The 27278-nt window shown below is 56.4% G+C and overlaps 1 protein-coding gene across 1 annotated transcript in view; it reads left to right on the forward strand.

The window, feature by feature from the left end:
* The first annotated feature begins 3342 nt into the window (after positions 1 to 3342).
* CCDC85C (coiled-coil domain containing 85C) overlaps positions 3343 to 27278 on the forward strand; it is a 91044-nt gene continuing 67108 nt past the window's right edge. Inside the window, 4 exon segments of the mRNA XM_021941552.2 lie at positions 3343 to 3912; positions 3914 to 3970; positions 3973 to 4251; positions 4253 to 4670. Of these exon segments, the coding sequence (XP_021797244.2) occupies positions 3343 to 3912; positions 3914 to 3970; positions 3973 to 4251; positions 4253 to 4670 (1324 nt within the window).

Consider the following 27278-nt stretch of genomic DNA (forward strand, 5'->3'; position numbering starts at 1 on the left):
ACCGGTTCTCAGCCCCTGCTGGCTCTCACAAATGAACACACATATCCTGGGAGAGTCTTTTAAAAAACGGGGGTAGAATGTTGGTGGGGCACCTTTATTTTTAAAAGACTCACAACTACTTTTCCTGGGCACCTAGAGTGTGATTGTGTTAGTGCACCATGATTTGGTTTTACTGTTTTCTTTTCTTTTTTTTTTTTCTTTTTGAGATGGAGTTTCGCTCTGTCGCCAGGCTGGAGCACAGTAGCGCGATCTCGGCTCCCTGTAAGCTCTGCCTCCCGGGTTCACGCCATTCTCCTGCCTCAGCCTCCCGAGTAGCTGGGACTACAGGTTCCTGCCACCACGCCCGGCTAATTTTTTTGTATTTTTAGTAGAGACGGGGTTTCACCGTGTTAGCCAGGATGGTCTTGATCTCCTGACCTCGTGATCTGCCCGCTTCAGCCTCCCAAAGTGCTGGGATTACAGGAGTGAACCACCGTGCCCGGCCAGTTTTACTGTTTTTGTAACAAAGCAGAATTGTCATGACCAAGGGGCTTAAGAAGCAAAGTTATTGAGGCAGAAGGATTGGATTGCTTGAGCGCAGGAGTTTGAGACCAGCCTGGCAAACAGAGTGAGACCCTGTCTCTATGGAAAAAAAAAAGAAGAAAAAATAAAATAACCAGGCATGGTAGTGCCTATGGCCCCAGCTACTTAGGAGGCTGAGGTGGGAGGATCTCTTGAGCCTTGGAGGTTGAGGTTGCACTGAGCCAAGATAGTGCCAGTGCGCTCCAGCTTGGGAGACAGAGTGAGACCCTGTCTCAGACAAAAAAAAAAAAAAAAAAAAAAAAAAAAAAGCAAAGTCACGTTCACGTGACATTTTGGGATCCTGGTTCTGTTGGGCTGTGAGTACTCCGGGGGCATGGCACCTACTCCTGGACCCTATTATATGGGCCCTCCGGGAGGTGGCTCTGCCTTGGAAGTCCCTTTTCCTTCAGGACCCTGTTTCAGCCCTGGGCCCTCTCACCTCCTCTGGTCCTATCCTGTTTTGCCCAAGCATTCCCAGCCCTTGTGTGGGGAGCAGAGAGATCTTCCCTCAAGCCACCCAGTACCACCACCGCTAGCACTTTGTCTTTGTTCTACCCTGAGGACGTAAGCAAAGCTATCAAGACTCCACAGAGGAACTCTTGGTCCTTGGTCCACACAGCCTGTAGAAGACGCAAATAAACCCCATCTAGATAGAGGCTTCTTTTTTTTCTTGAAAGTTCAGCGGAAGCTGCTAGCTCTGGAGGATCAGGGGGCAGAGATAACAGGCCCGAGGAACCACCTGGAGCCGCGCACGAATGGGGAGGGGGTTCTCACAAAGCACAGTGCTATCTCAGCAACTTCCCTGGTGAGCTGGTGGGTTTTTCCTATGGTGTATCCCACGTTTACACTTCCATCTCCCAGGAGCAACTCTGCACGGGCTTCATTCTGCAGGGAGCCTGCAAGGAGCTCCTTGAAGTTAATCTGGCTTCCTGGGGGTTAAGACAGACCTGCAGCTCCCCCAGGCAGAAGCTGAAAGCCCCTCCCTCTCTAAATTCAAACTGAGCTGTGCTGGGCCAGCAGAGCAGTGCCTCGGAGGGAAGGATATCCCCTCCCCTCAGGAGCTGGCTCACTTGGGCAGATCCTGGGAGACCCTCAGCATCCCTGGGTTTAACCTTGGAAGCTGTGCTCAGCCCATCCTCTCCCCACCACCCTCTCCTGACCATCTGTCTGGAGAGACTGGCGAACGGGTGGGAGACGAGATATTGAATCTGGACCACTCTGTGTACTCCCCTCCATCTCTTCTCCACATGTGGGTCAGGGTGAGCCTCTTAAAAAGGTAAACGAGGTCATGTTGCTTCCCTGCTAAAACCCCCACTGCCTCCCCAGCTGCCTTGGAATCATACATGATCTGGCCCCTCTAATCTCTGACCTCTGACCTCAGCTCTCACGCCTCTTCCCTGGCCAACCCCCAGTCCCACTGGCCTTGGAACAGGCCCCTAACAGGCCAGCCCTAGGGCATTGGCACTGGCTGTTCCAGCTGCCTGGAATGCGCTTCCCCTTATCTTTGTACCTTGTCAATCAGACTTCAGCTTAGATGTGCCTCCCGACCTCCCTGACCGCTGGATCTAAAGTAACTGATTATGCTTTCTATGACAGCAGCTCGACTTAATGCCCCGCATAGCACTTAAGACAAGTTTTATTGTGATCTAGCTCGTGTGTCTTCTCCCCATCCTGCTCCCAGGACGCCAAGTCCCTCGCAGAGGGCAGTCCGGTGCCCTGCAGAATTCCCCGGGGCTGGAGCAGGCCCCGCGGCGAGTAGGCGCTGAGTACACAGCTGAATGAATGGCGTAGCAACTGTAAACGGGGCATCAGCTGCTGCGCGGGCGCGCGCTCCTGGCAGTGGGCCGCTCACTGTCGCGTGCGCGGGTTTGATCTCGTTGCAGGTTCCGGGGGAGGGACACCCCTCCACCCCGCCTGCTGGCGGTAGACGCGCCGTAAATGCGCTTTGGAGACCGGAGGATAACGAGACAGACTTACAGGCAGTGGGAAGGACGGGGGTCCCGCGAGGGCCGCCGGTGGGCAGTTCTGTGGCCGGCTCGGCGCCCCCGGACCCCGGCGTTCAGGACCCTGTGGGAGACCTTCTCACCTTCCCAGTGGTTTCCACCCCGCGAATTGCAGATTATCTCCCGAATCCCAGGGACTTAGCGGTCGAGTGGGCGGAGGGGGAGCGTGGCTCCGAGCGCCACTCCGGGCTGGGGGCAGGTTCCCGGCGCTCTCGCCCCATCGGGGCAGAGAGTACCGACCACGCTGCGGGACGCGGCTGGCAAGGCCCTGGCCCTGCCGGGGCGCGGACGCCAGCGCTTAGCTCAGCCCCGGGCTAGGAGCGGAGACGCAGCCCTGCTGCGCGCTCCGGCAGGAGACCCGGGTGGGGACGGGGGCGGAGGAGCCTGGGGGCAGGGAAGGGGACAAAGAGCCGCCCTGCCGCGGGGAAGAGCGACCCCCATGTCACAGTCCTATTGTTCGCTGAGTCTCCGACTGCCCTGAACTCTGGTGCCCCCGGGAGGGAGAAGGGGCGCCGTCGCCCAGATCGTGGGTATTTGTTTATCTGGGGAGAGGGAGGAGGGCGGGGGACGCGGGCCGGGGAGGGGGCTCGACTGCTATTTCTGCGCGTCGCCTTTAAGGGAAGCCCGGCCCTACCTTTCCCACCGTCCCCCTCCCCGCAGTCGTACCTGCATTTTAAAAGCGCCCTGTAGCCCTGGGATTGGCCAAGGCCGCGTCCTCTGGGCGCAGAAACTTGAACCGCCGGGAGCCGGCTGCGGGCGGGGGTCGGAAACCCCGCGGATGGACATGCTACCGCAGCTCCCCCACGGGTACCCCGCCCCTCCACCCACCAGGCAGCCCAATCCCAGCCGGAGAGACAGGACCAACCAGAACGCGCCTCTGAGGCTGACCGGGCAGGCCCCCCCACTTACCAGAGACCAGCAGGGGAGCCACGCCTCCCCTTCCCAGTCACGCCCAACCCCCTCAGGGGCCAGGGCCAGGCACTCAGGGGCCCCCGCCCACTCTCCGCCAGAGGAGTGGGGCGGGGGCGGCAGGAGCTGGAGGCGGGGCGGGCCTCCACTTCACCGCCGCCAGAGCCTGAGGCCTCCCGGCTCCGCGGCCGCCGACGCGGCAGCCGCCTCCCGCTCCGCGTCAGCTGAGGCGCGTGGGCTCCCGGGCGCCCGGCGGAGTCGCCGGCGAGGGCGCAAGGCGGCGGGGCGGTGCCGCTGCGGCGCCCCGCCCGCGCACGCGGTGCAGCTGGGGCCCCGGCGCGGCGCCACCGGCCGGGCGAGGCGATGCCGCGGTGACGGCCCGCCATGTGAGAAGCCCACCTTGACAGCGGCGGCGGCGTCGGAAGGAAGGCTGAGCCAAGGTGCCGGACGAGGAACTGCTCCGCTTGCCCCTGGGTAAGGAGGAGCTAGCGCGGCGAGTTTGCGGCGCGCGGAGGGCGAGAAGGTGGGCCTCATGCTGGAGCACGGCGGCCTGATGCGCGACGTGAACCGGCGGCTGCAGCAGCAGCTGCTGGAGATCCGCGGCCTCAAGGACGTGAACCAACGACTGCAGGACGACAACCAGGAGCTGCGCGAGCTCTACTGCTTCCTCGACGACAGAGCCAGCAGAGGGCGCTAACCTTGCGATACTTATTGCTTCAGGCACTCGCAGCCGGCATAAACCAGCACAGAGATGACCCGCGCTCCGCGACAGAAACTTTACTGAGCTCGAGGCGCGCCAGGAGGCCCTGCTGCGCGAGAACCTGGAGCTCAAGGAGCTGGTGCTGCTGCTGGACGAGGAGCGCGCGGCACTGGCGGCGACAGGGGGCTCAGGCGGCGGCGGCGGCGGCGGCGGCGGGGGCGGCGCCGGCTCCCGCAGCTCCATCGACAGCCAGGCCAGCCTGAGCGGGCCGCTGGCGGGTGGCGCGCCCGGCGCGGGGGCCCGCGACGTGGGCGACGGCAGCAGTACGTCCAGCGCGGGCAGCGGCGGCAGCCCGGACCACCACCACCATGTCCCACCCCCGCTGCTGCCCCCTGGGCCGCACAAGGCCCCCGAAGGCAAGGCAGGAGCAACACGTCGGTCCCTGGACGACCTGTCGGCGCCGCCGCACCACCGCAGCATCCCCAACGGTCTGCACGGTAAGGACTACACGGGCCGGGCAGCGCGGGTCTCCCTGGCTGCAGCCCCTTCCCCAGGCTGCGGCGAGAGGAGGTGGTCCCTGGCGGTCCCACTCGTGCGGCCGCCACTCCAGACTCCTCCTCCAGCTGTCATGGATCCTGGACCAGGGGATCCCGCACCCACCCGAAGTAGGGCTTTGGGCGGTTGTGGGCCGGTCCAGTGGTGGAGTGTCTTTCTGTTCAGCTCAGAACCTGCTGCCGGTCCGGTCCCAGGAAAGTTTCTAGTGGGTGTAGTTGCCAAAATTGGCGTCTGTCACTGCTGGGCTGGCGGTGGGCGCCTCATCCCAGCCTTGGAAATCCTTGCCTAGTAGCGGGAAGTTCTGAACAGAAAAGGATACAAGGCCTCTTTGAGCGCAGGTGAATTTCCCCTCTTGCAGCAACAGGTGTCCTCCAAGCCAAGCAGTGTCCACGTGTGTGCAGTGGCTGGAGTTCTGCAGTAGGGTGCGGGGATTGGAAGGGTGCACAGGCAGCTGCTTGACACCCAGGGGCAGCTGGGAAGAGGCCTGGGGCTCAGAGCCTTTCTGGTTTGCCATAAATTCCGCCCTTCTAGTCCCGGGACCTTTCTCAGCCGAGACTCTAAGACTTTCCCGAGGGAGATGTATTTGGAACGGATTCTAGTTTTTCTCCTCTGTCTATCTCCGTTTCTTTGTCTGTAAAATGGAGATGATGACCTCTGCCTCGTGGATTTGAGGTGGAGATAAACTGTCTGAAGGGATTTATAAACTGTTGGTCGCCTTATAGGAAGTGCCGTGGTCATCCGTGACCAGGGTGTGGGTGGGTGCACCTTTGGCCTCTGTCAGCGCCTGTCTTCCACGCCCATATTACTGCTGCGCCCAGTGCAGAGGGTGGCCCCAGCTTGGGGCTGTGGGAGCCTGCAGCCTGCTCCCTCTCCCAGCCTCCTGCTCAGCCCTTCTGCTCCCTGCCGGCTTTCTCGTCCCTGCCGGTGGATCCAGGGCCTCCCTGTTCTTACACGTTTTTTGGTTGCTTGGCTTCCAGTTCTGCTGGTAGTTACAACTGCCTGAACTTTTTGCCTGAAGGTGGAGAATGAACAGCCCTTTCTGGTTGCCTTTAAAGCCTTTCCTAATTCAGAGAAAGTGTGTCTAGGCCTGAAATGACTGCCCTCCCCAGGACCCCTCAGCCTGAGGTGGGGAGGGACGTTTTCTCCTTGGTTTGGTGGCCAAGTGGCCTCTGCAGGCGTGATGGGGTGGGGGCTGGGGTGGGAGACATATCCATGGAGGTGGGGCGGGGGCAGTGCAGCATATTTTTCCTTTATTTACCATCCTGAGCCTGTGGGTTCAAGGTAGGACTGACTGGGTTTAGAGGGATATTTTGTTACTGATTAGCAATCTATGGCTACAACTCAGGTTTCTCTTTGTAACACTGTATCCACCCCCACCTCCCACCACAGGCTGCTTGAGGGCAGTGAGAGTAGTGCAAAGTTAGGTGATTTAATTCGTTTTGGGGCTGTTTAGAGTACCTCAACCCCTTTGACTTTGCCGTCCTGGGGGGCTTTTGAAGGGTCAGTTATCTGGGCCTCGGTTTCCCCAAGGGCAGTACAAAGGAGCAGACTGCTGCAGTCTCGTGGCTGGAAAATGAAATGTTTCTGGTTTTCAGCTGCGTCATCAATGACACTTGGCGAGAGTGCCTCTCTGCAGGACACTGGAGGGCTGGAGTGTTTAGAGCATACTTGCAGGAAAGTCTCTGTCATGTTTTGGGCAAAGAGATGCGGCCCCAGTCTGGCTCAGCGTGTCAGCTGCGAGAGTGAATAATACAGGAGTGGAGGACTAGGCTAGACCGAGTTTTCCACCCCACTGGGGACCAGTGGGGGGTTGAAGTATAGGGTTTCCCACAGAACCCATCCTCCCCCAAGTCCACTTAGCACAGGACTGCCGCAAATGTTGTGGCAGCAAACCTTTGCTCTGGGGTGAAATGAAAATTCAGCATTATTATTACAAATTTCAGTTACAGTTGGAATTATTATTATTAAGTTTTGTCTCTTAAAGACACATGTGGCCTTGGGGTGTTGTCCCACTAATATAAACGGAATGCTTGGAAACCAGGAAAGGCCCTTCTCTTAGAAACTGAGTTTTTCTTTCTTTCTTCCCCCCCGCCCCACCCTTTTTTCAAGACAGGGTGTCACTCTGTCACCCAGGCTGGAGTGCAGTGGAACACTCATGGCTCACTACAGTCTCAACCTCCCAGGCTTAAGTGATCCTCCCAGCTCAGCCTCCCAAGTAGCTGTGATTAGAGGTGTGAGCCACCTCTCCTGGTGAAACTGGGTTTTTCTGTTCTGGGACTTGTAGCTTTAAATTGAACAAAGATTGGGCCTGAGCTGAGGGAGATGATGAATCTCTCTCTGGGTGGTGTCAAAAGTGGGGTCAGACACCAGGCTTGCGCCTCATGTGCTTGGTCTTTGCTTCTCCTCAAAGGAACCTTGGAGAAGCAGTATTATCCCCATTTTACAGACAAGCAAGTGGAGGCTTAGAGGGGTTCCTAGCCTTGTCTGGGAAGGTGGCTGACATTGGAAGTACCTGTCCTGGGTGGGTTTGCTGCCATGATCATCTCCTGTTCAGGCCGTGGGTCTGAATCTGTTGTGCCCTTGGCCTGTTGTCATGTTTGCTGTTACTATTAATGAGGGGACACTGGTGACTCCCTATTCTTGATTCCTGACCCAGGTTTGCCCTCTTTCTCCCGTGCTGGGAAGTGTCACTTCCTTATCAGTGACCACTGAGCAGATGGCTGATAACCCCATTACCCAGAGGCTCAGGGTGTCTTGAGTTTGAATCTCAGCTCCTCCATGTATATTGGGCAAGTTATTAACTGGCCAAGCCTCTCTGTGGTCCTCTTCTGTAAGGTGGACAGAACCCAGTGTACCCCGTTATCCACACAAGGTTGAATGAGGTCAGGATCTACACGCAGTAGGTTTCTCCTGTTGTTAGAGTCCTTGGGGCTCTCCCAGCACACCTCATTTTCCTCTTCAAAAGTGCTTGCTGCTTAGACAGCTCACCTGAATGTTTGTGTCTGAGCCTCTTGTGTGGCCACGCTTGCTGATGAGCTAGTGAGGACAGTGACCCTGCTCTCCTTTCTGGGGAGCTGGTGGCAGTTGCAGCCCTGCTGGGTACCCTAGGAGGACTCTAGTGGCTGAGGTGGGAGGTGGCCCATCTGTATGCAAGGCAGCCCTGGTTGAGGCTGGCCTGGCGGGCCTGTGTATTGTGTATGTACATGCAAATAGGCTTTTCTCCTTGGCTGCTTTATTTGTTTGTTTATTTATGTATTTATGCATTTATTTATTTTGAGACAGGGTCTCACTGGTCACCCAGGCTACAGTGCAATGGCACTACCATGGCTCGCTGCAACCCCAACCTCCTGGGCTCAAGTAATCCTCTTGCCTTGGCCTCTTGAAGCTGCCAGGATGACAGGCATGTGCTACCATGCCCAGATAATTGTTGAATTTTTGTAGAGACGGGAACTCACTATGTTGCCCAGGCCGGTCTCGAACACCTGGGCTCAAGCAGTTCTCCTGCCTTGGCCTCCCAGAGTGTTGGGATTACAGACATGAGCCACTGCACCTGGCCTTGGCTGCCTTTGGTAGACGTCTGGTCTGGGCTGACTGGACTTGGGACTGGGGTGCGCTTTGCTGTAGTCCAGTGTGGCACACTGAGGCAGGTAAACCCCAACACCAGAAAGTCAGGTTCTCCTTCATGAACTGATAGAATTTTCAAACACAAGAATTTTCAGTTCTTTTCCCACCGGCCCCTCCGCCTATCTCCTGTGCCCCACCACAGGCGCCACGCCCCCCTCCTGCCCATTCCCAGGCATTTCCTCCCCTCCCCTGATAACCTCCTCCTCCACGGTCCACTCCCCTTTAGCCAACCCAGAGGAACCAGGATTCTAGCAAGCCTGTGGATGAGCCCCATTTACCTTTTAAAGTTTGGATTAAAATTTTGAGCTTCTCAAAATGAGACAGGTTTGTTCTCCTGCTTGTGTTTTTGTTGGTTTAAGTGGGAGGATGGAACAGGGTGGTCTAGGCCTTTAAAAAAAAGAGCACGCTAACTCTGAATAGGTCTTTTCTGTGCAGCAGCTCGGCTAATAAGGCTGCTTTTCCTAAACCCAGCTAGGCTGGGGAGCAAAGGTCAGTGAAGACAATGGGGTGGATTAGATAAGCCTTTCCCCCTCCTCCTTCCCCAGCCTGTCCCAAGGGATCCATCAATGGCCTTGGGATGCTGTGCCTCAGAAAGGAGGGCTGGCCTTGAGAGGCTCCCAGGCAGGTGACCCAGGGGTGGGTAAGCTGTGCCCGGCGCTTCACAGTTTGCCACAGACAGCATCCCAGTCCCAATTCCATTCTGTTCAGAGCTTCCAAATGGTCCCAGGAGGGAGACCTCAGCATCTCCATATCTTAGATGGGGAAACCAGGGCTACTAGGAGTGGTGGTGCGGTGGCTTGCTCTAGGTCCTGTGGGGCTGGTTGGGGGGCCTGGGATGCGTCTTCGGTTTCCTGTGTCAGAGTTCTGAGCCCATGGCCCTGTGCCTGCTGCCCAGGGACTTCCAGGGGAGCGGTGACCTCTGCCACAGAGACAGTGCACCTCCTCCTAGGATGCCAGGCCCTGGGCCTCATTCCTGTCTCCCTGTGTCTTGTCATGGAGGAGTGGGGCGAAGGCGGTGCAGGGCGGGCCACCTTCCCTGCGATGGCTGTGCCTCCCCACCTCTTGGTTTCTCTTTCCTTCACTTCTCTGCACGAGGCTGGCTTACCACCGCAGCAGTCGCCCCACCAGAACTCTTGCTCAGGCCTGGCCTGTGAGTTCCCAGGACCAGCACATGATACACAAGGAAATCAGTGGTTTGCTCCTAATCTGTTTTCCGCCCGTGGGGATTTTCCAATCCATGCTTGTTGCCTTCATTTGCGCAGAGAATTGGAAGTCTGTTAGGCAAGTTCCTGAGCCTCCACGAGCCTCTGTTTTCTCTTCTGCCAAGTGGGAAAATGTTAGGCAAGTTCCTGAGCCTCCCCGAGCCTCTGTTTTCTCTTCTGCCAAGTGGGAAAATGTTACCAAGCTTTGGGTCGAGGGAGGAGGGTGTAATGAGTGATATGTGTAGCCTCTGGGGGGTAGCGGCTCCTGATGTGCGAAGGCCCCTTCTCCCACTGCAACATTCGACACCAAGCATGCTGAGGGGCAGTGTAGCCCTCTGGGCAGTGCTCTGGCTCCGGGGTCAGAGATCCCTGGGTGAATTTTGGCCTTGCTACCTGCTTTATGACCGTGGCAGCTTACTGAGCCTCTAAACCTCAGTTTCTTCATCTGTATCCTGAGGCTAATAATATCTCGATCCTAGAACTGGGCCTTGAAGGATGGGTTCCATGTCCTTTCATTATTTCCTGGCCTCTGCGGATTCGCCTCCCCTGGGTGGGAGTGGGAGATCCCCTGACACACGCTCATGCCCAGTCTAGGGTCAGAGCCAGCTGAGTCCTCATCTAGTTGAATGGAGGGAGCCAGCATTCCAGGCAGGAATAAGAATGGCCAAGGTCTGGAAGTGGGGTCTGGAGCATGGCATTGAGAACCTGGGGCCTCTAAGGTGGACCCAGGATGTATGTGGGGAGATAACCCTTAGCGGGGTTAGTGCTGTGTGCACCCCCACAGGGCAGACCCCAAAGTCCCAGCTTTTCAGACTTTAGTGCCCACAAACAAGAGTGGCCCAGGTGGGCTGTGTTGCCTCTGGGTCTGGGGAGCGCTGCGTCAGGGGAGGTTGCGTGGACAGTGAGAAGGGAAGGGGCATTCCTGAATCCACTGAGGATGGGGCTTGTGGACACCCCAGACGGCTCTGGGAATCTGGTTGCGAACTGTCGGAGGTGGGAGGGCAGGTCTGGTTGTCAAGAGCCGGGCGACAAGCGGGACTGGACCTCACAGGTGGTAATTTGCTCTTCAGGAGGCAGGGAAGCGTCTGCGAACTTCACTGAGCATTTACTGCCTCTGAGGTCTGAGTGCCTCCTGAGTAGTGATTCTTGGAGTCTGGCTTGTGGGGTGGTGGTTCTGGAGCATCACTCTGGTGACCACTGTGGTGTGGGCTGGGCTAGGGGAGCAGGGAGTGGAAACTGAGGGCTTCCGTTGGGAGGAGGTCCTGGCCAGGAGAGAGGCCACAGGACAGAACCTTCTGTAGTTTCCAGACCTGGTGAGCCTGCTCCAAAGTCCTGCTCTCAGCTGCTGTCAGCCTTCTCATGACCTCTGACCTCTAGGGCAGGCGTCCTGAGCTCTTAGGCAGGGCTTAGGCAGGGCAGCGCCTGTGGGAGATGCTGCCACTCCCAGGTGGCTACTGTGCCCTCCATCCCCAGAGCTGATGCTGCCTCCCGCTACTCCCACCCTTACGTCTAGCACCCTAGACGTAGGATCAGTGTCTGGGATCCAGGCAGGGACCGCTCTGGGGTTCAGAATTCTCATCTTCCTGCTACATAACAACAAGAGACCCTAGTAGCATCCCCAAAGGTTTGGGGATAGAGGAACCAACTTGTCTGCTGAAGGGACTTGATGCTTCTTTGACCATAAAATGTCAGGAATGGTCCCGCTCCCCTAAGCAAGCACCCAGGATTGGTCACTCATACATCCCCTGTCTACACAGGCAGAGGGTTCTGGACAGGCCTGGAGCCGGGTCACTGGGGGATGGGTGTCTGCTCTTCAGTAGCTCACCGCTGACCTCCAGCTCTCGGGGGGACCGAGCAGAAAGATCAGGACTGTATTGAGTGCCTTGGGTTTGCCTTATGTGTGCTGTTCAAACAGAGGCGTGGAGCATGCTTAACTACAGTGGATGGTCCCGGGAGGAGGTGAGGGTCTGAGTCCCTTTCTTTCTTCCTGATTCCTCAACGGCACAGACATTCTGCCATTTCCTCAATTCAGAGCTGGGCATTTTCCCTTCCCGGTTGTAATGTGGGGCGTGTCTTAGAACCCATGTGCACGTTTGCTGGCAGGTCTTCCCCTCTCTGCCCCTGGAAAAGCTCTTGAGTAGACTGTGTTTCTGCGGCTGATGGTATCTGAGAGTGGAGCAAATGCCAGGCCTGGGAGAGCCGGAAACCCCTGAGCAAACTTCATGGAGTCCTAAGGCATTAAGAGACTTGAAAAGACAGGGGCCCACCCCAGGGCCAGCCACATGGATGCTGGAGCCCTCCCTGCCCACCTGGGGCCCTCTGTCGTTGCTCTCTGTCCATCTGGGAGTTTATGAGCCTGGGACTCTGGTCCTCTTGACTCCCACTCTTAGCACAGAGTGGCAGGTTCTGAAAGTCTTTTGGATGGAACAAACGTGTGCCTGGCACTGTGCTGAGAGCAACTGGGTTTTCTCTCACTCGCCTCCCACAACAGTTGCTGGTCCCCACTGGGGTCCCCGTTTCAGCTAAAGAACAGGCCCAGGGTGGTGAGGCAAGTCACAGCAGGGGCAGGGTGGGGCCAGGCCAGGCCAGGGGCTCCCGTCCCGCTGACCCCAGAGCCTGTGCCAACTGGTGTGTCCCAGTTCCCCTGCCCTGTGGGTGTGATTATTCATCATGCCACTTTGCCTCAAGGAAGTGCCCAAGTTGGTTTCTTAACTTCTTCAGGTGTGCTGGGAGCTCAGAGGAGGGGTGGCTGAATTGGGAACTGAGATGGGCCTCGAAGATGGACTTAGTAAAAGCAGAAGAGAGCAGGTGAGAAGAGAGACCAGGCTTCGCAGAAAGAACAGCCGAGCTGGGCAGATCACCTGAGGTCAGGAGTCCAAGACCAGCCTGGCCAACATAGTGAAACCCCATCTCTACTAAAAATACAAAAATTAACTGGGTGTGGTGGCACGTGCCTGTAATGCCAGCTACTCAGTAGGCTGAGGCAGGAGAATCTCGTGAACCCGCGAGGCAGAGGTTGCAGTGAGCCATCACACCACTGCACTCCAGCCTGGGCCACAGAGCAAGACTCATCTCAAAACAAACCAAAACCAAAACCAAACGAAACCAAAACAAAAAGAACCGAGCAAAGGCATGTGGTGGGCATTCGCCTGCACCTTGGGTTCAGCTGGGGTGATGGATGAGTGGGGACCCAGGACAAGGGTTAGGCAGTGAGCAGGGCCAGGACAGGTGGGGTCTCTGAAGCCTCTTCCACTGCCCCTGAAGTCACTGGGTTGGGCTTTCCTTCGGGATGTGGGCAGTTCCAGTTCTAATGTTTTCTGATGGACTTTCCAAGGGGACCCAGAGTTACCTGTTAGGAGTCCTGTTAGAAACTGGAAACTTTATAGCCTGTCCCCATCTTTCTCCTGCTCCCCACCTGATAAATATGCAGACACATCACCTGCTGGGCCTGAGTGGCCTTGTCAGCTGACATGCCCCGTGCCTGGGGGTCTTGGGAGATTACCATTGTTCTGTGGATTGGACAATCCAGACTGAACCAGTGGCTTCAGCCCACTTGAGACCCAACCATGTGTAAGTCCCTTCCTCTCCCTGGGCTCTCATTTTCCTATCTGTAAAATGGGAAGCTTGGATGGGCTGAGCTGAGAGTCCCAGGGACCCTCATCTCCTCTGGCCGTTTGACTCAGAGCCACAAGGAAGGGGTGGCCTTCTCTGCCCATCCTGCCTCCTGTCAGTCACTCTGTGGTCCTGTGAGCCAGCTCTTTTATATTCCTGGGGATTCTCTTCCTATACCCTACAGCCTGGGTTTTATCTCTTGCCTGGTGGTTGGTCCTTACCTTTGGGCAGGTGGGGATGGTGAGGCTGCCTGTGACCACATGGGTACCACTGTGGGAGCTAGAGATGGTGACCTGTCTAAACGCTGTTTGAGGCTGAGACCCTGGCCCAGGCCAGCCTCCTCTCCTGCAGGGCCCCAGTGGAAGTACCTGCTTCCCCTATCTGATGGACTCAGTAACGGGTTTAGCGCAAGAGGAGAACGCCGAGCTTCGATTCCTGGTGCAGGTTTGCTGGGGACAAGCCTTCGTGTTCCTGGACTCCAGGTTCCTCCGTTTACTGTCCTGTCTCTCTCCCAGTCCAGAATGTTGTTGCAATGCACAGTCAGTGTTGGAGGGAGGAGTGAACAGTCCTGGAAGGACTGACCAGGTGCCAGATAGTGCTTGACCCACTTTGCCCACCTGTCTTTCTTTTCTCATTTGTACACTTGGCACCGAGTTAAATAAGTTACTCCCTGCCCCCGTCCCCTGCCCCGCCCCGCCAGCAAAGTCAAACCTCCCCAAGAGGGTGGTGATTTGCACAACCCCACCTTCCCCATTTCCCCTGAATAATTACTAAAATATATACCTTTTGGCTTTTACCAGTGGTTCCTAACTGTGGCTATACATTAGCTATCACTTAGAAAACTTTAAAAAATACCAGTGCCTGTGCCCAGCCCCAGAGATGGGCACAGTTGGTCCTGGTGTCATGGGAGGCTGTGAAGGCTCTGGAGTTCTGCTGGGTGGCCAGAGCCAGGATCCCAGAGAACAGCCATGGGCCCTGCCAGCAGGCCAGCTAGGGACAAGGTGGCGCCCACACTGGGCACCACAGAGCCTGGCCGGCCAGGGTTGGGAGGCCGGTGTCAGTTCATGTTAGCAGTGAGGGGTAAACGGCCCTGCCTGTGTTGCTCCCTCGCTGACCTGTGCTGCACGGACGCTGGGGAGATTGCTTTGGCGAGGCCGTGGAATGCCGTTTTGGGCCCTGGATGCACCCTGGCTTGCACCCCTACCTCCCTGCCCCAGGAGCTCGAATCAGCTGCCAGGCATCCCCATGGAGGCTGCTGCCTTCGCCACCCGCTTTTCACGGGCTGGGCAGGTGAGGTAGAGGCCTTTCCAGGCTGTTTTGAAGGGGACAGAGGCAGGCAGGGCCAGTGGCACCGAAACGGCAGCTATGGAGAAGAGTCGACCCATTTCCAAAAATAGACCATCCACTGTCAGGGGAAGCATCTCTTTGTCTTCCCAAATCTGTCTTTCCGTTGGCTCCCAGGTTGTAAGGCAAGAAGGAGGCCCGCTCTTGTCGAGGAAGCAGAGGCTCCCTTGAGCGTGGTGCTCCCCCGCCTGGCACAAGGGCCTGATTGTGTGGGGCCCTGAATGCTCCCGCCTGTCACGGTGCACGGCACCGGCCCGGGTCCCTAATGAGCCCGCTCTGGGAGTGGCCCTTTGTGGCAGGTTCCGGCCACATTGCCCGCGGCGGCCCAGTGGGACAATGGGACACTCTCCCAACCCACCCACCCTTTCTCCAGAAAATTAAGAAGTGAGTTTCTCCCTCTTTCAGCACCTTCTGTCCTGGCTGGCAGGGGAAGGTTCCCCTCTTCTCCCCCTCGCCTTTGCCCAGCCCCTCCTGGGGGACCTCCCTCCGCTTCTGCCATTGTCTCCTTTCTCTTGTTCCTTTTTGGTCTGTCCTCTGGCTCCTTCCCCACAAACAGGCTCACGTTTCCTGGTCCAAAGCAACACAGAGCCCCTCCTGTCTACCACTGTGCCCCTTGGCCTTCCTCCCTTCACCGGGGGATAAACCCTAGAGGCTGAGGCCACCTCCTTCTTTCTCCTTCCTTGGCTCTGGGCAATCCCAAACCCTGGGAATGGTGGCTCTGGTTCTGACCAGCAGCCTCTTCTCATCTCAACTTTCTGATGGCATTTGATGTCCCCCTGGGCTTGTTTTCTAGAATGGGGTGGTGTGCTGGTCACCTAGGACCTCCCTGAGCAACTTCTAGCACTCTCTCCAGCCCCTTCTGCCTGGGGGAAAACATCGCCCTGGGCCAGCTGAGCAGTCTCTCCCTACCACTTGCTCCTGGTCTTGCAGCTCAGGTGTCCAGATTGCTACTGGTCACTGTGCTATTCACCTTGTGTCTTCTGGGTTTGGGTCCCTTCCTCTCTCCCCTGCACTCCTGCTCCCCTGCCTAACCCACAACCCATCACAGTCAAGGTTTCCTGGCTCTAACCCTGAGTGGTGTCCACTAGCCACATGTAGCTGCTTCAATTCATCTTCATTACTATTAAGTGACACGCAGCCACACCGACCCCCTGCCTTCACACGGGCTAGTACTGTGCTGACAGCAAGATGAGGAAAATGCCACCATTGCGGGAATTCTGCTGGGCAGCGCAGATCTAGAGGATTCTTCCCTGGGCTGTGCGACTTGTACTTGTCCATGGAAAGAAACCTGGCTGGGCGCGGTGGCTCACGCCTGTCATCCCAGCACTTTGGGAGGCTGAGGCGAGCTGATCACCTGAGGTCAGGAGTTCGAGACCAGCCTGGCCAACATGGTGAAACCCCATCTCTACTAAAAATACAAAATTAGCTGGGCGTGGTGGTGCATGCCTGTAATCCCAGCTATCATCCTAGCTGCTTAGGAGGCTGAGGCAGGAGAATCTCTTGAACTCAGGAGGTGGAGGTTGCCGTGAGCCGAGGTCATGCCACTGCACTCCAGCCTGGGTGACAGAGTGAGACTCCATTTCAGAAAATAAAAGAACCTGACACCTGAGCATGGAGTCAGGGCTTCCTGCCACCTCTCCACCAGCTGCAGCGCTTTACCACCCTGGCCCTGGAGCTGTGGCCCCAGGACAACTTGCCATGCAGAAGGCACATTGCAGGCCCTCAGGTGACCCCCCGTCCTGCCCCCTGCACAGACTGAAATCCCGCCCTTCCTCTGAGGTGCAGGGCAGCCTTTGCAGGTGGCTGGGCTATAGGATGTGGGACCTGCAGCCCTCGTGCACTCAGCATCTGTGGGAGCTGTGGGAGCCTCCGCAGCCCCAGGCCAGGCTCTTGGAGGATGTCCTGCGGCCGTGGGTGCCAGGCCTGCCCATGTAGGAGAGGCTGGTAGCCTTGAGCGGGTGCATGTGGGGGTCCATATGTCTGGGCAGGAAACCTGAGCCCAGAGAGGGCTGCACAGCTCCAGGGGTCTCCCCGGCAGAGCCCAGCCAACTGGTTCCCAGCCGCCAGCACCTTGTTCTCGAAATGAGGCCACAAAGGCTTCAGGATCAGAAAACAAAGAATGTGGCTTTTAAACCGGTGGGGTGGGGGCAGATTGGACACCGGCCAGCGAGGCACCCCTCCCCCCTCCCAGGGAGGCTGCAGACTGCCCTGGCCTTGTCACTAGGGCTTTGAGCTTCCTCCCCTCCTGCCCTCTGTGCTGCCTCCTCCCCTTGGCAGTGGCTGGGGCAGTCAGGTGCCTCCTGGGGTTCAATGAGCCGCCGTGTCCAGCTGCCGGCCATTACTCTGGCCGTCCCTGGTGGATGAGGCCATTAGCACTGCAGCTGAGGCTCTGGCTCTGGGCTTGGCCCCTGCTCACTGCAGCCTCGTGGTGCTCTCCTATGGTGACTCACCGAGCCTCTGGTGTGTTGGTCGGGGGTAGGGGGGCGTCAGGGTGGCATCGGTGTGATTACAGCAGCAGAGCACACAGAGAGACTGGACCTGGGTCACACCGACCCCAGCCCAGCTCCCAACCTGTCCCATGCTAGGACTTGGCTGGGACACTTGCTTCGTCCATAAACAGAGGCTTCCCCGACCTTGTTGGTTGGGAAGGTCACATGAAAGCCCCTTCTTGTTTTTTTTTTTTTTCTTTTTTCTTTTTTTAAGCCACTAGACCACCAGGAAGAAAGACCTTTCCAAACTGCCTTATTCTGGAAATGCAATGGCAGTGTTGATGGTGGGGGGAGCCATGGCAGGCAAGGGGGTCTCTGATGTCAATGGCCCTGGAGGCCCCTGGTATCCTCGACAACCCATCAGGCCTCCCAGTCTCCTCCGGCTGCTCCTCTTTTGCTGAGCTGTCCCTGTCAGCCAGGGGTTTCTGGTGAGCCTGCCACCAGTGCCTCTGCCTGCTCCAGCTCTGCCCTGTCACATTCCTCCTGCTGACAGATTGGATGGAACAGTGCAGGGAGTGTGGTCAGGAGGCCCTCGGGATGCTGCCTGCCCTCCTGCTGGTGGCCCCACCCTGAAGGGTGGTCCCCAAGACTGGGAGTTTGGAGGACCCCAGGAGGGGTCAGGAGGCCTTGGGATATTCCTTACCCTTTTGCTGGCGTCCCCACCCCAGGGCTACTCTGATCTGCAGGGACTCTAATCCCTCTCCACTGAGTTCAAAGCTTGTTCCCCGTGAGTGCTGGTCTGCTGTGGGCAACACAATCTGCCCTGAAGTGTGTGGCGCGGAAATGTTGTGGGCACCCTGGATGAAAAGACCCCTTGTTTGGTGCAACCCAAGCTCTGAGCAGGAGGGAGGCAGAGGGAGAGCAGCCATCCCCGGGGTCTGCCCTCCTGCCTACAGCAAATGCGCCCTGGGCGTGGCTGTGGTGGAGGGGGTCACTTGGGCTGTCAGAACCCCTGGGCACAGGCAGGGGTATAGGCAGCAGCGTGATCCTCCTGGCTCTTGCTTTATTTTGGGGGTCATGACAGGAGGCAGATACCTGGGCCAGGTCAGGGCCGCCCATGGCCCCATAGCAGCCCCTGCTGCCTCTCAGCAGCCTGTCCTCCTCTCTGCACTAGTCACATGGGCAGCGGCCTCTCCAACCCACCAGCCAGTGCATTCACAGACTCCTTAACCGGGACCTCTGAACCCCCAAAATGACTGTGCAGCCTTGCATTTTTCCTGGAATAGGGACCGCAGCTTTAATCAGAGCCCAAAGTGGTCCATGACTCAGGAAAGATGAAGAATTCAGGTAGGAGGGTTGATGAGGCTCCTGCCTGAAGCCTTTAAAAAATAAAAATAGATCAACTGAATGCATGTTCGTGGTCGGGAAACTCCACGCAGAACACAAAGGCATAGAGTCGAGTAAAATCCAACAGCGTTCTGCGGGTGCCGGTTACCCTGGGCTCCCAGCCGTCCTGGCTGTGTCTGTTGTCTGGTGGATCTGGGCCATGGCTCTGTGCTCACCCCTGCCTGCCCTCCTCGGCGCTCACTCTGTTGACGCTGCTTGGGCCTCTTTCCTGAAGCTGTTTTTGTTTATATGAGGGCTTTAGGGTTGGGTCAATGTTTTCATGCAAACATCTGCTTCCTGGACTTCTTCCTACTGATTATTTTCTTTCTTCCTTAGTCTCTGACCAGTCTCCCCAGGCCTCAGTTTACCCACAGGTGAGGTGAAGCAGTTGGATCAGATCCATGGTGCTCGGAGACCCCGGAGGAACTTGGGGAAGCTCTAGGAGCCCAGGCCATCCTTTTTGTCAGGCTTGCCCGGGGCTCCTCCTAGCCTGGCCTCTTCTCTTCATCTAGTAGAACCAGTACTTTTGGGGGCTTTTTTGGGTATTCCTGCTGCCTGGGGCTTTGAAGACCTGCGGTGGCCTGGTTTTTCACTGCAGGACCACCTTCCAAGTGCTTAGCTGGGTGGGGGAATGACCTGACCCCCAGACCAGAAAGGGCAGCCGGGGGACCCTTTGCCACTGCCTGTGCGAGGCTTCCCTCCTCCCAGCTCGCTTCCTCAGGCCTCCTGGGCCAGCGCCAGCGCCAGCGCCAGCAGGAGCAGAATAAAAATGGGAAAATCTCATTTTCTTTTGAATTACAACCTTGATCTCTCCTTCATACTCCCACACCAGGCCTCTGGTGACTTTTGGATGGGCCCGTGGGCTCCCTTTTCTCTGGGTAAATATACAGGCATTGACTGGCATTGGCATCTGGAAACGGCAGGCTTAGGAGCACCCAGGGGGGCCTGGGGTGAGGAGAAGGTGGTGTGTGCACAGGACTGGCCAGCCTGGCTGAAGCCAGCCTGGGTGGGTGTCCTCACCAATGTTTGACTCAGAAAGGTGCTGGTGGACCACCATGCCAGCTGCATCCCAAGCAGGTTGAACTCGGCATTCCTTTGTAGTGGCAAAGGCTGCCCCGGGGTGACTCTTGTGTTCAGCTGAGATGCGTCTCCCCAGTCAGCCCTACCCGCCCCTTGTTGGTCTGCTGATTGAGAGCTGGAGGAAGTGGGGACGACAGACACAGTGGGGAGTCCAGCCCAAGAGGCCTGTGCAGGCCTGGGGGTGTGGAAGGGGACTTGGGTGAGGGGTGGCAGGCACAGGCGAGCTGGGAGGGCCGAGGGAAGACCGGAGGGCGCTGGACTGGGGCTTGCCACATTCTCCACGAGGACAGGGACGCAGAAGCTGGCCAGGAGGGCAATGTGGCTCTGTTATTTGTGTGGCAGACATTTCTGTGACTGGCTGTGATGTGAGGGCTCCAGGCTAGAGTGACCCCATGCCTGCTGCACCGTCTTACTCGGTGCCTGGGGATGAGCCTGCGGGAGAGGTAGAGTCAGCCCCCTGCAGCGAGGGGGGCGCAGAGGTCCTCAGGTGCATGGCCATGTGGGGGTTCTGCTCCGGGGTCCCTGCTTGGCCGGCCTGCCTCCTGAGATGCGTGGCTGTCCTCGGGTGCTCAGGCCTCTCTCCCACGCCAGGCCCACGGCCTTTCCCAGTTGAGAACAATGAGCAAGGCAGTGTGACCCAGAAGTGGGTGAGTGAGTGAACTTGCGGAGGCGCTGTGAGGGACAGGGCTGGCTGGGAGCCTTGGAAGGTCTTTGTCCCCTGTGAGGTAGACCCTTGGCTTAGAGCTCTCTGGGGCCATCCCATAGGGGGATGGAATAAATCCATGTACACTGTTCTTGGTTTTTCTTTTCTTTCTTTTTTTTTTTTTTTGAGACGGAGTCTCGCTCTGTTGCCCAGGCTGGAGTGCAGTGGCCGGATCTCAGCTCACTGCAAGCTCCGCCTCCCAGGTTTACGCCATTCTCCTGCCTCAGCCTCCCGAGTAGCTGGGACTATGGGCGCCCGTCACCTCGCCCAGCTAGTTTTTTGTATATTTTAGTAGAGACGGGGTTAGCCGAGATGTTAGCCGAGATGGTCTCGATCTCCTGACCTCATGATCCGCCCGTCTCGGCCTCCCAAAGTGCTGGGATTACAGGCTTGAGCCACCGTGCCCGGCTGGTTTTTCATTTCTTTCTAAACAAATCTGCCCCAGAGGCCTTAAATGAGACTTAGTTCTGACCATTAACTTCAGGCACTGAGCTATTTTTTGGTCATGAGGCTGTGAGGGTTTTAGCAGACAGTTAATTGCCCTGCAATGATGTTGGGGAAGGTCTTGGAGGGACAGGCCACAGTGACTCATTCTGCTCTGAACCTGGGATTCCCCCAAGGCAGGGGCTGCCTGGAATCATGTGCCAGCACCCTTTATCTCTGTCCTGAGATTTTATCCTTTTAATGCCCCAGAGTTGTGTGAGACCTCTGGCAGGCCTAGGGGGAATCTGGGAGGAAGAGGGAGGTCTCCTTGCAGAGGTTGCCCGGAACCTCAGGATGGTGGGATGGGCCTTGAGGGGCTGGTGGGCCTGGCCAGGACCTTGGCTGTTGCTCTTTTGGCGTGTCCCTCCCACTGTCACCCCCAGGAGCAAGCAGGCCCCCGGTAGGAGGGCAGAGGCCCTCTTTGAGCACGGGAGTGCCGCCCGTGGCTGTGGGCTTGGCTGTGGTGCCCCAGCCCTGAGGCTGCCTGGTGGGATTTGGGTTGTGCCATAGGTAGAGCTTTCCTCTGGCCGGGGGGCCTTGATGGACAGTGGCAGGCATAGGGTGGAAGGGACGGCTGGTGGAACAGAGTGGCTGGCTGGGGGTCCTCCGCCGACACATTGCTGCTGTCCACGTCTCCAGTGGCTCAGACAGGGAGAGGCTCATGTGTGACAGTGATGAGTTGGCATCTGGAAATAATGCCTCATTAAAGAGGCTTCTTTCTAAAAATGGATGCGTTTATCATGAAAGGGCTTCAGGAGGGGGAACCCTCGGGGCTGCCTGAATGTTGTAAACATGCTCATGGGAAGCGGAGCCCCCGAACCCATGACATGTCACATGCACCCTATCCATGCCCCCACCCTAGCATATTCTAGTGGGTTCCCTAGTGTGGTGCTCAGACAAGTGCCCCTCACCACATGCCTCAGTTTCCCGCCTGGGGAGATGGAGGTTTTGGTGATTCAGTGCCCCGGACCTTTTCCACTCCAGGCTGGGCCATCTTCAGCAGTGCCGCCGCCTGTGAGGGGCGTTTGTGGCAGGGGGGATTGTGCCTCTGGTGCCTGCTGGTGGCCACGTCCCCACCCCCCAGGCTATGCCCTGCTTGCTGGTACTTGGGAGACAGATGGGGCCTGGTGTCTCTGAGCTGACCCTTCTGTGTGTGGGGAGGGGCAGGGGTGGAGATCTCTGTGGGAGCCTTCTAGAGGGGTCAGGAGCCGGCCCTGGCCCCATGTGGCCCTGCACTCGTGGTGGGACTTTGGCCAGGTGCCCCCTCCTTGGGACCTCATCTATAAGGGGCCCCTGAGCTCCCTTCCAGCCCTGCCTGATTCTGGGCCTCAGAGTCATGTGGGGTCATTGTTATTGCTTGGTCTGGGTGCCACCCAAGGCAGGGAAGGGCAACCTGGAAAGAAGGTCCTGCCCAGAAAGGGACAGCAGCTCTGTGTGGGGAGGAGGAAGGAGGCCTGGGTGCCAGTGCCCCCGTGCCCCGACCAGGGCCACCTTCTAGTTTCAGGCCTAAGGTCCAGGGAAGAAAGGTCTTGGACTTAACTTCCCTGCTGTGTTTGGCAAAGGGCTGGGACAGCCATACCACCTTGCTAAGTGGGCCCTGGGTGAGGAGGTCTTTAGTTACCTGGCTGGTGCCCTGAGGGTCTGTGCCACCAAAGGAGGCCCAGAGGGAGGGTCTTTGCATCTGAACACTGGTCGTGCATCCACCCATGTGATCTCAGACAAGGCTGCAGACCCACGTGCTGCACCTTTCTGTCTGTTAATGAGGTGTCCCAGGCATCCCATTGTATGGGCTCTTGAGGATCAAACAAGGTGCGTGTATGGTGACAGCAATAATAGTAGGAACAATAATAGCTAACAGTCACTCAGCACTTTCTGCACGTTCACTCATTTGACCCTTGCAGGGCAAAGACACTTATGTTCCCCATTTGAGCAAAGAGCAAATTGAGGCACAGAGATGTGAAGTCACTTGCCCAAGGTCCCAGTGGAGAAAGCGGCAGAGCTGGGGTTTGACCCCAGCAGTCTGACTCTGGGGTCCCCACACCTGACACCTGCCCACACCACCTCTCTGTGTTCTGTCCACATAAAAGCAGAGTTTCCCCATCAGTAACTTTTTCTTCTTCCCAAACTATTTCCTGTTTATTGTAGGAAATTTAGAAAAATAACTACCTTTGACCCCAGCACCCAGATAGTCTCTGCATACCACTGTGAGTGTGGCCCACAGTGACACTGTTATTGGTTATTGGCATGTGTCCTTGCTTCCCATGGGAGGACTGAACAGGTGTGGTATGGAGGCAGTTCTTCTTTTTGGGGGTGGAGGGGGACAGGGTCTCGCTCTGTGGTCCAGGCTGGAGTGCAGCGGCGCGATCTTGGCTCACTGCAAGCTCCGCCTCCCGGGTTCATGCCATTCTCCTGCTTCAGCCTCCCGAGTAGCTGGGACTATAGGTGCCCGCCACCACGCCTGGCTAATTTTTTTTGTCTTTTTTAGTAGATATGGGGTTTCACTGTGTTAGCCAGGATGGTCTTGATCTCCTGACCTCGTGATCCGCCCGCCTCGGCCTCCCACAGTGCTGGGATTACAGGCGTGAGCCACCACGCCCGGCCCAGTTTCCCAATCTTAGCTCATTGCAGCCTCCATCTTCCTGGCTCAAGAGATCCTTCTGCCTCAGCCTCCCGAGTGTCTGGGACGGCAGGTGTGTGCCACCATGCCTGGCCAATTTAAAACAAATGTTTCTCTGTAGAGATAAGATGTTGCTGTGTTGCCCAGGCTGGTCTCAAATTCTTGAGCTTAAGCCATTCTCCTGCCTCAGCCTCCCAAAGTGGTGGGATTACAGCATCCACTGCGCCCAGCCCCAAGGCAGTTCTTATTTGGAGTGTGATTTTTTTTCTGCCTCTGTGGGCAGTGGGGCAGTTATGTGGACTTGAAAGTTGAGCACTGGTAGGAAAACTTACTCTGGCTGCAAAGCCATGCAGGATTTACATTTCAGTGTCCGCCATGTGGTAGATTTCTTCTTGCGCACGGTACACCCCTGCCTGAGTTCTGCCTTCCTAATTTATCCTGAGATTCCCCTGAGTGGAGCTCAGGGAGGCTAGAACCCCTGCTGAGGTGACATGACACATAAACCCCACCAGGCTTGGGGAGCAAGGCAGTCCCCTTATTTATCGGGTCTCTGTGCAAGGGGGAGCGTGTGGTGATGGTGTGGCAAGGATGCTTGTGTGTTCCGGGTGGCCTGCTGGACAAGCACCCTGCCTGGATGGGGGCAGCAGCACCTCCCAGCTGCTGTCTCACCTGGTCCTTGGACTGCTGGCTCCATTCCCCACCACCACGTGATTTATCGCTGGTGGAGGTGCAGAGGATCACCGGCCCCTAAGTAATCCATTGCTCATTGTGGAAACGCTCAGAAGACACTGTGATGTTCAAAATTATGATTTAAAAATCATCTCTAATCCTACCCTCACAAGAAGCTGCAAAAGTAAGTCAGGCATGGTTATGTGTACCTGTAGTCCCAGCCACTTGGGAGGCTAAGGCGGGAGGATTACTTGAGCCTAGGAAGTTAGAGGCCAGCCTGAACAACATAGTGAGCCCCACTTCTCTAAAAAGAAGAAAAAAAGTTGCAAAAGTAGTGCAAAGGGCTCCTGTGTACCCTTCCCCCAGCTTCCCCCAGTGGTGACATCTCACGTAAGGAGTACATTATCAAAGCCAGGACCATGACAGTGACACAGCGCAGCCTAGACTGCAAACCTGAGCTCAGATTGCACCTGCCTGTTACATGCACTCATTTCTCTGTGTGTACAGTGTTTTATGAGATTTTATCACAGGTGTATGTTAGTTATATACACAATTTTTTTTTTTTTTTTTTTTTTTTTTGACAGAGCCTCGCTTTGTCGCCCAGGCTGGAGTGCAGTGATGCAATCTTGGCTCACTGCAACCTCTGCTTCCTGGGTTCAAGCGATTCTCCTGCCTCAGCCTCCTGAGTAACTGGGACTACAGGCGCCTGCCATTATGCCTGGATAATTTTTGTGTTTTTTTAGTAGAGATGAGGTTTCACCATATTGGCCAGGCTAGTTTCAATCTTCTGACCTTGTGATCCACCCACCTCAGTCTCCCAAAGTGTTGGGATAGCAGGCGTGAGCCACTGCGCCTAGCACTTTTTTTGTTTGTTTGTTTTTGGAGAAGGAGTTTCGCTCTTGTTGCCCAGGCTGGAGTGTGATGGTGCGATCTTGGCTCATTGCAACCTCTGCCTCCTGGGTTCAAACAATTCTCCTGCCTCAACCTCCAAAGTAGCTGGAATTAGAGGCATGTGCCTCCATGCCCAGCTAATTTTTTGTATTTAGTAGAGATGGCGTTTCACCATGTTAGTCAGGCTGGTCACAAACTCCTGACCTCAGGCAATCCATCTGCCTCAGCCTCCCAAAGTGCTGGGATTACAGGTGTGCCACCATGCCCTGCCAGTTATGCATACTTTTAAAAATAAACTTTGTTTTTTAGAGCAGTTTTATCTTTTTAAAACTTTTTTTTAGTTTATTTTTTTTAAAAGGCTTTTAAAAAGAATATTTTTAAAGGCTAGTCAAGCGAAGCAGTGGGAGTGGAGAACGGACAAAGAAATCTGTAACTGATTGTGATCAATTAGTTGTAAATACCACTGCACTCAGACCAGCCTAGGGCAGATTTTAAATTTATGGAAAAATTGAGATACAGAGAGTTCTCGTATAAACTCTGTGCCTAGTGTCCCCTATTAACTTCTTAACTGGTCTTGTACATTCATTACAATGAATGAACCCATATTGATTGGTATCAATTAGAATCCATTCTTGATTCAGATTTCCCTAGTTTTTACCTAACTTTTTTTTTTCTTTATTTTTGAGACGGAGTCTTGCTGTGTCGCCCAGGCTGGAGTGCAGTGGCCGAATCTTGGCTCACTGCAAGTTCCGCCTCCTGGGTTTATGCCATTCTCTTGCCCCAGCCTCCTGAGTAGCTGGAACTACATGCGCCCGCCACCTTGCCCAGCTAGTTTTTTTGTACTTTTTTAGTAGAGACGGGGTTTCACCATGTTAACCAGGATGGTCTAGATCTCCTGACCTTGTGATCCGCCCGTCTCGGCCTCCCAAAGTGCTGGGATTACAGGCTTGAGCCACCGCACCCGGCCTTAACTTTTTTTTTCTTTTTTTGAGACGAAGTCTTTCTCCATTGCTCAGCCTGGAGTGCAGAGGCGCGATCTCAGCTCACTGCAACCTCTGCCCCCTGGTTTCAAGTGCTTATCCTGTCTCAGCCTCTCAAGTAGCTGGGATTACAGGCGTGTGCCACCACACCTGGCTAATTTGTATTTTTAATAGAGACGGGGTTTCACCATGTTGGCCAGCCTGGTCTTGAACTCCTGACCTCAGGTGATCCACCCGGCTTGGCTTCCCAAAGTGATGGGATTACAGGTGTGAGCCACTGTGCCCAGTCGACTTAACTTTTTTTTTTTTTTCCTGTTCAGCCTCCTATCCAAGACATCCATTTTCAGCTGAGATCAGGTGCGTTCACGGTGGTATGGCCATAGACAAGACATCCATTTTCAAAAACACATTTTGCCACATGATGTTCCTACCATTTTTGATCCCAACTCTTCACATGCGCAGGTGGAGAATACCTTGTCACATCACTGACTGTTCTTTGTACACCTTATGCGAGGTGGCTGTTCGCTTGTTCCATGGTGCAGACGTCCCCCCGGCGACCTCAGGGTGGTCATCATCAGAAGTGCAGCCGTGTCTGCTATGCCGCGCCTACACCTTTCTGACAGTGATGGGGGGCCAGGCCTGGTACCCCCGTCCATGTCAGGAGGGGACAGCCTTGGAAACACACAGGCCTCTGCCAGCATCCCCCCACCCCCGCTGGGTGTGGCCACCTGAGATGGCCGATCCTGAGTGAACACCGGGATGTGTGTCTGAAACAGCCCAGACTAGGTCACACAAAGGGATGTGCCTCAGTTTCCTGAGCCTCGGTTTCCTCCTGGGGAAGCGGGGCACACTCTGACGTCCTTCACGGGCTTGTCGGGAGGAGCCAAAGAGGGTTCACACTAGGAAGTGACTTGCCGTGATGCGTCGGTCATGGTCAGTCATGGGAAGACGCAGCTTTTAGTTGTTAAGACAGAACGACCTTTCTGACCTGCCCCCTATCCACCACGCAGCCGGAAGATGGCTCAGTTTTAAATAGCTGCTCACATCTGGGGCCATTTACCAAGGGTCATCAGCCCCCATCCTGCTTTGTGGCCTTTCAAGGAAGGCCAGGAGCAGCAGGTCCCGCAGACAGGATGCTTCCCTGCGAGCCCATTGAGAAATCCCCCTGGAAATCCTCCTTTGGCCTGGCGCAGGCAGGCGAGAGAATTGCAGACAATGGGGAGCCGGGGAACAAAGGGAGCGATTGTGCGGTGGCCCAGGCAGGGGTCATGGACGCCCCAGGCCAGGCAGGCAGCCCCACACCGGTCACTGGCTTTCCGTCCACCCGTGGAGTGGTTGAGAGTGGCCATGGGTGGGGGGGAATGAGGCCAGACCCCAGGTGTGAGGCTCCATACACTGTCCTCCTACCTGGCAGCTCTGTCCCAGAAGATAGAACTTCCATGTTTATCTTCAGGGGCTGTGTTCTTTGCAGGCGGGGTCCGGTATCTGGTGGGTCTGAACAGCTTGATGTGGCATAGTTGGTGGTCTGCT

The sequence above is a fragment of the Papio anubis genome, chromosome 7 (assembly GCF_008728515.1).
Source record: "Papio anubis isolate 15944 chromosome 7, Panubis1.0, whole genome shotgun sequence".
In the NCBI taxonomy this organism is placed as follows: Eukaryota; Metazoa; Chordata; class Mammalia; order Primates; family Cercopithecidae; genus Papio; species Papio anubis.